The sequence below is a fragment of the Molothrus ater genome, chromosome 5 (assembly GCF_012460135.2).
Source record: "Molothrus ater isolate BHLD 08-10-18 breed brown headed cowbird chromosome 5, BPBGC_Mater_1.1, whole genome shotgun sequence".
In the NCBI taxonomy this organism is placed as follows: Eukaryota; Metazoa; Chordata; class Aves; order Passeriformes; family Icteridae; genus Molothrus; species Molothrus ater.
Window position 1 is genome coordinate 13,347,565 of NC_050482.2, and position 15,453 is coordinate 13,363,017.

The 15,453-nt window shown below is 39.8% G+C and overlaps 1 protein-coding gene across 1 annotated transcript in view; it reads right to left on the reverse strand.

The window, feature by feature from the left end:
* ORC5 (origin recognition complex subunit 5) overlaps positions 1-4,847 on the reverse strand; it is a 65,416-nt gene extending 60,569 nt beyond the window's left edge. The window contains exons 1-3 of the mRNA XM_036401318.1: positions 4,822-4,847; positions 1,859-2,042; positions 298-390 (exon numbers count right to left, since the gene is read on the reverse strand). Coding sequence (XP_036257211.1) covers positions 298-390; positions 1,859-1,969 — 204 coding nt within the window. The 5' untranslated portion in view covers positions 1,970-2,042; positions 4,822-4,847. The remainder of the gene's footprint in view (positions 1-297; positions 391-1,858; positions 2,043-4,821) is intronic.
* Between the last annotated feature and the right edge of the window lie 10,606 nt (positions 4,848-15,453).

Below are 15,453 nucleotides of genomic sequence, written 5' to 3' on the forward strand. Positions count from 1 at the left end.
AGCTACTTCAGGCTAAGTCATGAAGAAAAGGTGAACAATATTTGCCTCCTTTTTTGTCTTTTTAAAACTTTCTTTAAAAAGTTATTATGATTTATATTATGTCTCAGTGTGCACAATTTCATTTTATCTTAAGTGGCCTAGTGAGCAGAGTGATGCACTCATGACACGGTAAGTGGAGGAGAAGAATCAGGAAGGCAGAAATGGTTGAAGAAACCAACCATTTTGAGAAAGTAGAGGCTATTTTGAGGAACCATGGCTATAAACTGTAAATTCAATATCCTCCATGACCATTCTTACCTGCAAGGTAGTTAGAAGAGTTTTCATCACGTAAGTTTTTCCACTAGATGTGTGTCCATAGATAAAGATGGATGGAAAACTAAACTGCTGACGCTAAGGGGAAAAAAAAAAAGTTGTTGTTTCAATTCTTCTTCTTTTCATTCACCAGATAGAAGACTTAACAATGAACTTTCCCCCTGAAAGAAAAGTTATCTCCTAATTGAAGCATTAAATACAACATACAGCAATTATTATAGAATCAGCAAGATCAAGTTTTATGTTGCATCTTTGCTGAAATGCTGGGGGGTAAGTTGCAAGAATCAAGTATCACCTAACTGCCAATGAAACTGCTCAAACAAACAACAAAAACACACACACAGCGGGCTTTTAATTCAAATTAGTCAACTGACTGAAACAAAACCTTTGCAAGCACAAGTTGCAAGCCATACATTGCCCTAGCTTCTGCAAACACTACAAACTGCCTTTCTTTTCATTAGAACCAAACAGAAAATAATTAAATGGTGTGAAGGAGGAGATGGTAAAGCTTGCTCTTCTTTCACAAGGTAATATTTGATGTATCTATTTATGTAATGGTTCTGATGCTGTTAATTTCATGTAGTTTTCTTAAGATGCAGGGAAATAATGGAATTATTCTTTTTCTCCATTCTGAACAGGTTTTTACACAGGTGAAAATGAAAAACACAGGTTTTTGTTTTAATTTCTAAGAATGTAAGTATATTGACTTAAAAATTAATACAAAAAACCCTGAAACTTTTTATGAAAAATAATAGTCTATTTATCTAAGATGAAACACTCTTGTGCAAGACATGCAGGTTTGAGTATCTGTACATTGATCAAGAATTGAAGTATCTATTTTTAAGAAGAGGTGTTGCCACTATGCTTATAACATACATAAAACTTAAACACTGTAATTTGATGTTACTATTATTAGTATCCATAATTAAAGACAGAAAACAGAAAGTAATTTCCAGTTAGTTACTGAATGTAAGCAAGCAAACTGCTTATAAGCTTGCAGATAAAAATCCCCATAACTTTTTACCACAGCTTTGTGAAGCAGTAACAGAATCATTTAACAGGCCAGTAGTTTCTAACTCTTACAACCAGCCTCAAAACTACTAAGAATCAGAACAATTTAGTGTACTTAGAATTCAGACACTCAGATTAGATTAACAGCTCAAAACCAAACAGAATTTCTACACTGACACTGAAAAAAATGACCCCAGAACTTTAGGTCTAGGAGGAAGAGGCTTACTCCCTAGTACTAACTGGCAAAGACAGAATAGAGTTCTAGCAAAATCAGAATTCAGAGAGGCAAAGACACAAATAGCTCTAGGTTTGTTTAGGTCCTTCCAGCTGCAAGACATCTTTCAACCTTCCAACATACCAGAACCTACTGCCCAACACTAATGTTAAAGATGGTAACAAAAACCAAAACTTCAACAAAGAGGCAACCAAAGCATGCTCACAGTGACATCCCAAAAACACCATTAAATTTCTGTTTTCCCTCCTGAGACAGCAGAAGGCCTTTGCTCTACTCAGACACAGAACACAAGAGCACTACCTCTCCAAATATGGACAGCAACGTGGACACCTGGGACTCTCGGCAGGGCACCAAACCCTCCAAGCGAAGCAGGTCAGCTGCTGGGTACGCTGGATGCTCCAGACTGGGCATTTTGATGTCCCTGTAGTCGGTCACCCACACATGCACGTCCCTTCTGAGGTGCAGAGACAAGAAATAAAGTGATCTGCAAAAGAAAAAGTTTTTGTTATTATTTGCTTCCATACACATAAAAGGAAAAGAAACGGGATTTGACAGAAAACCTAAACAGACATTCCAGCTCAAAATAAGGGTGTAACTATGACAGACTTTGGTAAAATTGCACTTAATTATGTAAGGCATTATACAGACATTTCCACACCAGACAAAACCCAAAAAAGCAAATCAAAATGGAAAGGTATACAGGATATGAGCAAATCAATACAGGAATTATACTAGTTTAGTTAACTGAGGAATTACACATTCAATTCTGGTTTTATATACATTTAAAACTAGCAAAAGAATAAAAATGAGTAAAGTAGATTATTCACAGATCATCACCTCCCTGATCAGTCAATAAACAAGGATTTACAAACAACAGGAAAGAGGTAGAACAGAAGGAAAGATAAGGATGACAAAGCAATAGATCTCTGGCTGCTTAGAGGAATGCCAACCCCATCTTGAAAGGAGCACAGGCATATGAGGAAAATCCAATTGATAGTAAAGACTGGAAATACTCCTTAAAAATAGTAGGAGTCCAAACCAGTTAGATAAAACTAAGAGTAATGCCAATCTACCTTTTAGACAAGGACTAGATAAGGAAAAACAAAGGTCTTGATTGCTGTAACACTGGGAAGGCTGGCTTTTAGTGACAGAATATAGAAAAACACCTCAAAGATACTCTTTGTCTGCATTTCTAAAACTGCTGGAAAGATGGTACTTTTACCTGTTGTGATGCAGACAACATGCAGAGAGAACTGAAATGACCCCAACAGCTGGATTCTGACTTTGTCAAACACAACATGACAATCAAAAACAAAGTTTGGAAATTTCATTAGGGCAATAAAGATATCAACTGACAGGATTATCTGTATGTTATCAAGACAAAGATAATAAACAAAGCACTCCCAACTGTTTTAAATGTGAGTATTTACAGACAAATACATTATGCTGGTTATAAGTACAACAGCACTGGAAAATATACTAGGTTAGCAGAAGGAAATCAGGAATAGCAAGATAAAGGGAAAACTGTTCTGAAAGAAAAATGCAGTAGTGGATTGCACTAACAGGAGAGCTACTGGGGTACAAGGAGGTTTATAAATATGAATGTATTTATGGAAATACCTTAAAATAGAGTTCCTTTCAGGACCAATCTCTGGTTAGTGTTTCCATAAACAGATTTGAGAAAATATTTTTTCTTTTGTTTTTTACACTTTGCCTTCAGTATCTTCTAAGATAAAAGCTGGGATTGTAGAATCAACAGAAAAATTAAGTGGAATTAATGAGAAAAAAAAAGGATATCACTGATGACATAGGTAATTCAGTACTTGTATTACACCTGTTTGAAAGTAATCACATCACACTAAACAAGGGCTACAGTTAGGTATCAAGAAACTAAGTCTGCAGTAACTTGAAAAATAAGTTTATTTATAAGTCAATCACATATTAAATATTGGAAATCAAAGTAATGCTGCTGTCAGGGGCAAAAAAAAAAAAAAACAAACCCTACAATCATATGTATCAGCCCTACTGATATGTATTAGGCAAACTATTTCCTATACACAGAATCACACAATGAGCCTTGGTCTATTTTACCAGCTTTCAATGGGTCTGTGCATCTCTCCACCGTATCTATTCAAAATGGAATGAAGCCACAAAAAACCAAATAGCTTGATTAAGGCTGCTATCTAAAAAGTTAGCTAGGTATTTCAAGAACGAAAAGAAAAAAATTATGACAGGAGCCTCTAAAAGCAAGGACAAAAAAAGTGGGGGGAAAGTTCTAGAAAAGGCTGAAAAACTTGTGTAAATTTAAGGAAAAAAAAAAAAAGACAGCGCTTTTGCTCCACTGGTTACAGGAGAACAGGGCTTGACTGTGTCCCAAATGCATCTAAAGCCATAAAGCACTGCAGCTTTCCAAGGCCACTCCCAGGCAAACTTCCCTGGGGAAGCACAAATCTCCTGCTGATTGTTCCGTGTGTGCCAGCCCTGCCTGCTTCTCACACACCCCAGCAAATGGCAACTTTCGCCAAACATTTCACACATCTCAGCCCATTTCCACCTTTTCATTTCAGGATGAAAACCTGCATCTCTACTGGGTACACGTAGGTGTCTTAATCTCCAAGCCCATTCACGAGCTCACAAGAGAAAGGATGCCTAGAGCAACGTGTTTACAAAACAATTCATTTAGATTAAATGGCAATGATAACAAAAGGTAAGTATCAGCCAAAGCTTGAATTCAGGATGTTCCAGCCCAGGGAAAGTTGCACGTGTGAGTCCAGCCAGACCAGGAAGGTGCCAAAATCACTTTTCAGCTGAGACCGAGTAAAACTGTTCAGAGCACAAGTTAAACTTCATGGCGGGACTTCATTATTTACTAGGACTTCTCTCAACTCACTGGTCCCAAAATACCTACAGCTGGCAGCCTCTCCACACTGTAGCATAAAAAATGACATACAAAAATGACTGAACTTAAGAGATTAGCACGGTTCTGCGCCCTCTCAAGCCCTACAAGCCCCCTGGGCGGCACGGGCGTGCCTTGGCTGAGGGGGAACGACGACCCCCGGCCTCCATCGAGCGCGGCTTAAGGGCTCCTTCCGCCACGCGTGTGTGAGGGTGAGGGTGCTCCCGGCCTAGGGGGGCGGCTCAGCCCGCGGCAGCTTTCGCTCTCGCACCGATTCCTGCCGAGAAAGCGGAGCAGAAGCCGGTCTACCCCTGCCGCTCCTCACTACCCTCCGTCCTTCCCACCCGCCCGTCCCGGCTCCTCTCACCGGCTCCTCACCCGCTCCCGCCGCCACCGCGCGCCGCCGCTGCCCCACCTCCTCGGCCCGCGCGCATGCGCCGTGACCACGGCGGGTCCGCCTGGGGCGGGGCAGCCGTGAGAGGAGTGCGCCGCTTTCCCCGCCGGGTATCCCCCAGGATGGCTGGCCTGTGTTATCCCGCTGGGAGAGGCTCCGGGGCACTCTGCCCCTTACCCAGCCGGATATCCCACAGGATAGCCTGTGTTACCCCGCTGGGAGAGGCTCCGGGGCACTCTGCCCCTTACCCAGCCGGGTATCCCACAGGATAGCCTGTGTTATCCCGCTGGGAGGGGCGCCGGGCCACTCTGCCCCTTACCCAGCCGGATATCCCACAGGATAGCCTGTGTTACCCCGCTGGGAGCGTCGCTGGGGCACTCTGCCCCTTACCCAGCCGGATATCCCACAGGATAGCCTGTGTTACCCCGCTGGGAGGGTCGCTGGGGCACTCTGCCCCTTACCCAGCCGGGTATCCCAGAGGATAGTCTGTGTTATCCCGCTGGGAGCGTTGCTGGGGCACTCTGCCATTCACCCAGCCGGGTATCCCACAGGATAGCCTGTGTTACCCCACTGGGAGCGTCGCTGGAGCATTCTGCCGCTGCGGGAACCCCAGGGCTGAGCCATTTCTCCCCCAGGGACCGGCTTGAGGGTGTTGCAAAATGCGAAACATGTAAACTTTTCTTAAGAAGGGATGGTCTTTGATCTTTGCATACATTGAAATCCAATCAACAAGAAGGGAGAATTAATCTGTGAAACAGAGAGGGATGGTAGTGGACACAGAGGATGCAGAATTTACAGGTCTCGAGGACAGTTGGCAGAACACCCGAGATAAACAAACAACTTTAAAAGCCAACTGTGCTAAATCAGCCCTGGGTGGGTAAAAAGTAATTCCGGGTAGACGGTGATTGTAGACCCAAGAAATCCCCAGACACAAAAGAAGAGAAAGTTTGAGCATGCGGACTATTGACATGAGAAGCGAGAGAATCATTAGCTAATGAATATTGACTAATAAGAGAACTCTGTAACTTGTAGGAAATGAACACTAACTCCATTGTTTGCTAAAATGTATAAATAATAAAAAGTTTTGATAGTTGGGGTGTTTGATCTCTGGAATATCACCAAGTGTCCAGGCTTTACAACTCAGAAATAAATAATCAATGTCTCTCTTGAGTGTATAATTATTGGCTTGTTGCATGCCAGGTAACAAATCTGATTTTGTGGACAACTGTAGCCTGGCTTACACATATTAAGTGCACATAACTTAGATCTATTCCTACACAAAACTGCTTAAAGCCAGGTCTCTGGAGCCTCTGCTCCAGTCATGCTCTGAAAATACATAACCATAGATCCAAATTACAGCTGAAGTTATATTATGCATAAGCAGTGCACACTGTATTAGAGGGATAAATGTGACAACTTCATGCTGGGTTATGAAAACTCAAGTGATAAACTCCTTCTGTACCCAGAGTTGGGTGCAATGTTAAATAAGTAAAGACTTATGTGAATCAAGCATGGCTTATTTTTAGCAGTCAGGGATTTTTGTAAATATGCGTGTACATGCACAATCATCATGGCTTGGCCTGAACAGTAGTTCAAATCTTTAGATATATGTTGTAAATTTATAGACTGAAACCAATCTGAATGGAATTACATAAAGAGAAGCAAAAAAAACAAAAAAAAAAACAAAAACCTAACTGATTAATGGTTATCTATAACATATAGATAACCATATATATACCATGGTATAGATACCATATATCTATACCATATTTGTGTAAAGTCTTGGGTTTTGGTTGTTCTTTTTGAATGGCTTACTATTTATCACTGTTTTGATAAAGCACAATAATATGGTGAAATTATTGTTACTGCTACTGAATTTGCATATACGTGAACAAAAGTTGTTGTATTACTAGTTCAGTCCACTTCTTGATTTGTGATAAAATCTTTATTTGGAACAATAGGTATGTTTTAAAGTGTCAAGACCTATGCTCCCAACAGAGTGAAATACTTTTTTTTCTAGCTTTTGAAACCATGGAATCTCTTGGGGCAGATTGCTCTGCATACAGGTGGACCATGTTTCAGAAAAAATTCCAACTGAAAGAAGTCTCAGTGAGTCCACATTTGTATAGTTATGTGGAAAATGAAATTAAATACTTTGGAAGCAGTTTTTAGTGATGTTTGGAACTTGTATCTTCTATGGATGACTACTGAGCAAATCTGAAATTTGGTTTGGAGTTGAGCAAGAATCCTAAAACAAGAGGTCAGTTTTTAAATATGTAGTTTTCAATTCAGTGGTTCTCTTGGAGAATCAATGATCCAGGCTGGTGTGCCTCCCAAGGTCACTTGAACACAACATAAATCCATTTTACCTCACAGAGAAGAGTCTCACTCTCCCTCTTGTGTCCCCACTTCCACTCATTTTCTGGTCCTAGGATTTGGGTGGTTTATAAAGAGAGATTGTTGAGGGAACCAGTCCAGTTGAAATCAATCCAATAGATACTTCAGTGATTAGAGCCTCACTTCCAAAAGCTGGTTTTCAACTAGGAGGGATCTCCACTCCTGTCTTGTTTAGCTTCTAGTTTGCAGTTCAAACAAAATACCCAGTAACAATTCTGCTTATTAATCCAGAGGGCCACTATTATTACTATGAGATAAAACTCAAAAATTAATTTCTGTTTCTGAATTTAATTTCTAATTAATTAAAATCTGCAAATTAAAAATTATCACAGAAGACCACTGAACAATTCTGCCATTTACTTGGGCACATCAGTGTCCATATATTCCTACAGAAAGTCTCTGCTTCCGAGAAAAACTGCATAAATTTAGTAAGTTATTTATTATTTATTTTCATTCAAGAGGCCAAAACTGTTTAGTAGCAGTTGCTAGAGATAGATTTCATGCCTAAGTATAGGTGGTTATGTGCAGCATAATGAATTTCAGTTTAGATCTTTCATCAACACATTTTTCACTGATGTCACTCAATATTCATTTCTGAAGAGCTTTAAATTATTTCTTGATTTATACTAAGCTGTCACATGTCTTTTTATCTTATTTTGATTATGAGTTGCTTAGATACCAAATATAAAATGAAGCACACAGTAAACTGAGGCTTGAAACTTGCATGAAACAGAGTGGGAGATAGACTTTTCTCAATGTATTTGTGGTCTGGTATTTTATATTAACACTTTTTTCTTTGTGAAGCTTATTTTCAGTACAGGTAATGATTAATTTTCATTCAGAATTTTGCATCCACAGTTCCAGTTCAGCAGGAAACTTTAAATATAGAATATTTACTCACTTGGTTGAAATCACTGGGATTCCTTATTTCTTAAACTTATGTATTTAAGTGAATTACAGGATTATGTTCTTTATATATGTCTTTCTATATATATAAATGGAACCATGTATAGAACACATACATATTTATCTAGGGTCTGTATTTATGTAAAGCTATACAGAGGGAACTATGGGTATAGAATATGTGCAGTATTTTTTTTATTTCTTCCATTCTTTCCAAGATACATTTTACCAGAGGTGCCATTGTGTAGGGTGCTATTGAGACTGCATCCAGATTATTTTTTAGCAGTCTCTTCCTATTCCAAAAAGTCAATTGCAGCTGACAAAGGTGCAGAAAAGCACTTTGACAAAGAGCAGGAAGAAATTATTACTTTGGAAAGATGTTCACTTGAAAGCACCATTGAGGTGGTTTAAGAAATGACTGCCACCACATTTCCTGCCTTGTTGGATGATACAGCTCTTTCAACAGAGCAAGTGGAAAGGATAGTGTCATTATCTACCTCTACACAAATCATCCACTTAAATTCCCAGGTGAAGTTTATTTAAAATATATGTGGGGTGATTTTTCTTCAAAATGGATGAAATTTCTCAAGTGACTTATCTCCTCATTGTCCTGATAATGAAACAACAAAGTTCAGGGGTAGTCAGGCTTTGTAAAAGCAGATTTGGATGAAAGGGCTTTGAGTTACATCAGGAGAAACAGTCCCTGGAGACAGTTCTGTGGGCTGTGAATGGCAGGAGCACAGTGTATTCCCTGCACATCTTTTGCTGACTCCCAGTCATCCCATCTCAGCGCCAAGGGGTAATGCCAGTGGTGACCTGGCACTGCTCACAGCCAGCAGGGGTTCTCTTCCACCAGCATTTGGCAGCAGAATCAGAAACTGAGATTTGATCCATAATTCCTCATTAAGTTTGCTAAAGATAGACAATGATGAATGTTTAACAATCTAATCGTTAGTGATTATAATCACCAACAGTGGATTTTCAAGGAATTAGGAGTAATTAAGCTCTCATTTATAACTCATTAATATGAAAACCAGTAATTCTATGGATTAAATACTCCCATAGTATCTAATGCAGAGGATGTTGCAGACAGAAATATATGATGAACGATCTAGAGTTTGAGATCTCCAAATGAGATCTGACAAAAATATCACCATAGGCAATTACTGCTAAATTTCAGCTGGCTGCTTAGACAAATCTATTGCACAGTATCATAACAGTTTACTTAGAATTTAGGCCTCAAGGGAAGCAATCTGTTAAAGGTGAAGGAGAGAAAATAAATACCTTTCCTCAAGCTGCCAATAAACAAAGTCAATTCATACTGGAGATGTCTTAGTTTTTAGTTATATTTCCATTAATTCTAGGCATGTTTGTTTTCCAAATCATTTTTTTGGGAAAATTATGTTCTACCACCAACATCCTCAGTTAAATCAATGTATTAACTACTATGGTTATTTTTCTAAGAAGGTACATAGAGGATTGCAGGAATGTACTTATTCCTCACAGATAATATTTATCAGGAGTGTATCAGTTTTGAATACAAAACTGAGAAGGTTTGATAAGTTATTTTATATTCTTTATAAATCAGAAGGCCAAGAAAGGTGAATGTCATTGTAGGTATGTAACCAAAACCTGATACTTATATATTTAGATATACTTATTATTTAGATAAATATATTTTATATATATATTATATATATATATTTAGATAAATATATTTAGATTATGAAAGTCGTGCCAGAGTGATGCCATTTCTAGTTCTGGTTAGTTCTATCTGGAAATTCTTGATTTACTTGCCTTAATGCCTGAACATAGACTGGATTAGTTAGACATGTGAGTTTGGACTCAATGAATTTGCATAACTGACATTTGTTTGTAGATCCCAGTGTGAATTGAAATAAAACTGAGCTTGTTTTCATCTGTAATAAACTCCCCATAGTCCAAAAAGTAACTTACACTACATTTATCTTTGTTCATGTGCTGGGGTACCCTGAACAGAGCCTGACAGCCTTGACTTCCAGCTTTACCCCATTTACAGAGTCCCCAGCACTGGGACATGATATCCTAGCAATTTTAAAGTGATTTTTTATCTCTCATGACATCATCTGTGATGCAGGATTCACCCAAGGAGCATAGTCTTTTGGGAGGGTTTTGCTTTCTTTAAATCGGACATGTAACTGTTGATACATTCATTGTGAAATGGTTTTCTTTCATGTGGGATGGATATTATTTTGAAAGTGGTTGAGTTGATTGTTGTTTCTTACTCACAGCAATATCATTTCCATGGGATTTTTTTTTGCTAGCTTCCAAAATATTATGAAAGATAGAGCACAACACTTTTTTGTCAATATAGAATTGAAAGTTAATTTAATATTTGAAAAGAAAATCAACAAAATATTGAGTCTGCAGCAGAATGCAGCAAACAGAGTCATCACATTTGTGGACTAAACTTTAATATCTGTGGTGGTTTGACAGGAAATATATTTTCTGGGATGCTGTGGTCAGGCCAATGGGTGCTCAGATTTTAATATTGGCACCTAATGTGGCCATTGGGACATTGGATCCGCCTCTGAGAACATGGGGTTAAAAGCAGGGCTCTCCCCTGGGAGGCTCTCTTTGGATTTCCAGTGGGAAAGAGTTTGGATCTCTCCCCCCACCCCGTCCCAGCCCCAGCTGCCGGCTGGGCGTGGGGAGGGGAAGCCACGTGGCCATGAGGTGGGCCTGGCCCAAAGAGAGGGAGAAGCACCGGGAGTTTGTATAGCCATGTACCAGTTTGTATAGCCATGTACCGGGGGAGAGAGAGAGAGCACCGGTGCCGGGATTGTTATCTTGAAATTTGATACCCTGTGCTGGCTGCACAGCCCGTGGCCGGCCGGCCGGCGGAGAAGGGGGGGATGCCGTTCGCGATGTGTCCGGCCGCTTATAAGAGCTTTTAACCCTTTTGTAGACAATGAAAACTCTGCAGAGCATTGACCTCTCCTAGAGGGAGACAGAGCAGAAGATGAAGAGGGAACTGAGTAAGAGAGGTCTGAGCAAAGGAGAGATCTGAAAAAAATAGAGAAGAACTCAGGTAGAGGAGATGATAGAGTAGCTTATGCTGGACTCTTTTTGTGTAGCCATGGACGGAGCCATGTTCCTTGTGATACAGGGACTGCGTTCTAGGGGGAGGCAATGCCTCAGGACCAAGAGGGTTCGGTGTAGGTACCCCTCGGCCCCAGGGGGTGAAAAATAGGGGGGGGACAGGTGTCCCAACGTTGAGACTGTGCCTTTTTGGAGTGGGACGAAGCATCCTTAAAAGTCGACCCTAGAAGCAGCTCTGGTCCGTGTTCAGTGGTGAGAGCGCTGGACATGAAAGGAAGAGGTCACCATTGGCACAAGAAGGACTCCTTCTCCTCTTGAGGAACTGAGGATTGAGTATTCTGAAGGGTGGTGCCGGACCGAGAGTCGATGATTTGGGGGATGTATTGTATTGGGAATTTGGTGGGGAGGAGGAGAAGATGTATTTGTGAAGTTTTCATTTTCCTTGCATGTTTCTTTTTTTTCCTTTCCCTTGTAGTTTAGTTAATAATTTTTTTTTCTAAGTGAGGGCTTGCTTTGGTTATTCCTGGTCACATCTCACAGCAGAAACCAGAGAGAGAGTATTCTCATGGAGGCACTGGCATTGTGCCAGTGTCAAACCATGGCAATATCACATTTTTAATCTAGGAAAGTAAAAAGCATTTAAATTTCACTGTGGTCAGATAGGCTATTTACTAAGGCTAGTAAGGAATCCTATCTACATCTCAGCTTGAACTTTTCCTTCAGCTTATTTTCCACGACCATATAACTGTCTCAGTCTTATACCAAACTCTCAGCAAAATAAATTTGGCATTTAGATAACTGCATTGGAAAAAAATTCCACGCTAACAATTTTTAATAATCCTAATTAATCATTGATTAGTGCTAGTGACAGCAAAAAAAAATTATTTGCTGTTTGCACTGAGCTGAATTAATTTACTTGCAAAATGAATGCAATTAACCACTAAGACTAACAGTGATAATGTATTAATCTCCCATTTCTATGTACTATATCAATAAAAAAAGTATCTGTTTGGTAAGTGATAAGCAAAGAAAAGCAAGGTAGTTTCAGGTGGTAGATCTTTCATTGCTTTTATCACCTGTGTGTTGTGGTTTCTTTCAACTGCAATAAATAATACATTGTTTGGAGAGAAAAGTTATACAAACCTTAGTAGATAAGGCATTTTTTCTTACAGTACCCTTTGGGTAGCAGTAAGTGACCATGTAGGACCAACCTCTTTCTTCTTCATGTCTTTCAGCTACTTTGTCAATATTTATAACAACTGTAGTTTTTCTCAATGCATTCTAGCACTTAACTTACACAACCTATATTCAGCTTTTATCTGTAGAAAAATCCGTTCTGCCTTTGACAGCTTCTGCACTTGGAAATGTTTTTTTAGTTCTTTACTTCTACTATGGTCTCATAGTCAGGTATGCCCTGTGCTTGTGACATACAAAGAGCATTTTTGCTCGTCTTTCTTTTAGTAGTCAAAATTGAGCGTTTAAAAATCAGCCTAGAAACCACATGCAGTATTTCACGTACTGAGCATCATATTCCACCTTCAGGCTTCTGTTTGGTATCCCCATCTGTGGGTCCAGCAATTGGTGGCCCCTTAATTTGCCTCTTTGTATAAGAAGTTCACAATCAACAGGCTGTTTATTGGCCTATATAGGTGACAAATATGTATAAATGACAAGTATATGTCCCCTTTTTGGGTAAAGTGAAGGTGGCCCATTCATTTATGTCAAAATGGGTAAGTTTTAAGCATGGGCAATTTACTCTGTCAGCACTCCTCAATGCAAAACAGACTTTGCCCAGCTACTAAGATTCTTCCCCACCATCCCCTAGGATCTTTGCATAATGTTTCATTCCAAGGGATGATCACATGCTTCATAATTATGACCTGCATATTCTGTTCTGATTTGTGAGGTTGCAGTTGAAAAAATTTGGAACAGGATCAGGTTGATCACCAGAGTAAACCATAATCACAGTATAGCAGAAGCCTAATTATTGCTTTGCTTCTTCTTTTCCTTAGTATATATCATAAAAAATGACAATATTAAGGAAAGAACAGGAAAGAGAGAGTTCTGCTGGGATTTCAGATGTATAGAAGCCTTTTTAACTTTAGATGGTGTTGACTGGAAGGACGATGCTAGTTGCCACCATGAACTGACCAGAGATGCAGGCAACATTGCCTGTGAAGGAGTGAGGATATGGTGTGTGGTGATGGGTTATATATGCAAAAGTCCTACTCTGAATGAGACATTTCAGAGTAAAGAGGTCCAAGATGGTGGCTGGGTTTACATGTGACCAGGAGGATGGAGATGTTGCCCACAGGAAATCAAGAAAGAGTATTCAGGCAGGTTAAGAACTCTGGATTAGACACTTTAAACTCAGCATGACTCAGAGGACTGATGTGAGAAAAAGAGGCTGTGATTTTTTACTTTTGTACAAAGAAGACTGACTTTAAAAGAGAGAGTTATTGCTGAGCTAGTATAGAGGTAGGAGCTAAATCTGTTTTCAGTAGAGAAGATGAGAAGATTTAAAAGAAAAAAGGTGTCTGCTGATGCTCTATCAAGAAGAATTCTTTCAACTATGAGTAAAAAGAGCTTTCATTTGAGGACATTTCAACTGATGATTTCAAACTTCCAGACTACAGTAATTGTTTTCTCTGCAAAACTAGTGATTCTGCCAAGCCCCATCTTTCTGTCAATATGTATTCACTGATACCTCAGTTTTATTTGTTTACATGTCTCAAGACACTGCATGTCTTGAATTATGTTCCATTCTGAAAAGATCAAAGGCAAAACAGTAACAGCCACATCAATTATTTATTAATCAAGTAATGATGTTGGAGGAGTTATCATTAAAAATACAGCTATGGCTCAAAAGAGAATGCTGACCTCTGCTCCAGCTTAGCGTGATGAAGAAACTCGTATGTCAAAGCTGTTCATTTTTAAATTGTCATTGTTACCAAGACTGCCCCAGCTGGTAAAACCCAAGTGATCCTTGAATTCAGGCATGGCAGAAATGCCCAGTGCTGCAGACCCCCTGTAACTCCTGGTGGGTTGTCACATGTTCACAGAACACTCCAGAAGGCACTGCCTCCCTTCCTGAGAATGTGGTGCTGTTAGGAAAAAGGGAAGTTTATACTTTTGTTGCAGCATTGTGTGGAGCCAGACTGGTGCTGTAGAATCTGTTTAGATTCTTTGCACCCTGGCCTACTGCACTGGGAGTCCTGAGCCTTCAATCCTTCAAAGTCACTGCATGAGCAGCACTGGTTTAAAAGGACACATTTCAATCCATGACAATAGATAAATCAAGATGTAGGGAAACTTGGTACAAACTGCAGGGATGATCCCACACTCTGCATGCAAAGTTATTGATGGAGGATGAATACATGCTGCAAGAAAGCCCACTTGGAACATCTGTCAGGATTATAAATAGCTGCATATTCCCAGAAGATACAAGAAGGTTAAAAAGAAAAAGATATTCTGCTTTGTGCCTGCTGCTGCTAGCCAAAATATTCATTAATATGGATCACAAGGTAGAAGTGAAATTTGTAGCCAGCAGCTGATCCAGGTGGAGTCCATTTCTTACTAGTAGTTCTGTACTGAAACTCCACAAGCATTGAGGAAGCCATGGGGGAGCAGGCAGAAATAATTAGGGAGTCTGTATGTTTAGGGTAAGCATAAGTCTCCTGCTACTGACCCCTACTTCAGTGCTGTGCAGGGCTTGACAGTGTCTACAAGCTGCCAAAAATGTGCTGGTGGAGAATGGAAATGACATTATTCAAAACAGGTTTAAAGAGCATGCTAACATCCCTGTGCATCACCCCCAGCCCAGCTAAGCTTCATTTCAGCACACATTATACAGAGCCAGCAGAACCACTGGTGACAGAGCAGGAAAATAAAGTTTCCTCATGTCTGTAACCGCTTTTCCCACTCTCCTGTGGTGGAGACTGTTGGTTTGGGCTTTGTGTCTTCCTTAATAAGTTCAAAGATTAAGAGCCTTTTGGAAATGAGCACACACTATGTCCTTCAGAACAAGTGATAACTTCCAGGACATGTGAGATAGTGATGCCATCCTGTCTAACCAGTAACACAAGGAACATATATCTACAGCTCCAGCTCGGAAAACGTGAGGAAACTTTGCTCAGTTTTGTTAGAGTGTTCTCCTAAGTGAAGATGAATTTTATCACATAACTAGATTTTCATTCAAGAAAGCACTTTGGCTTTCTAGTGTAT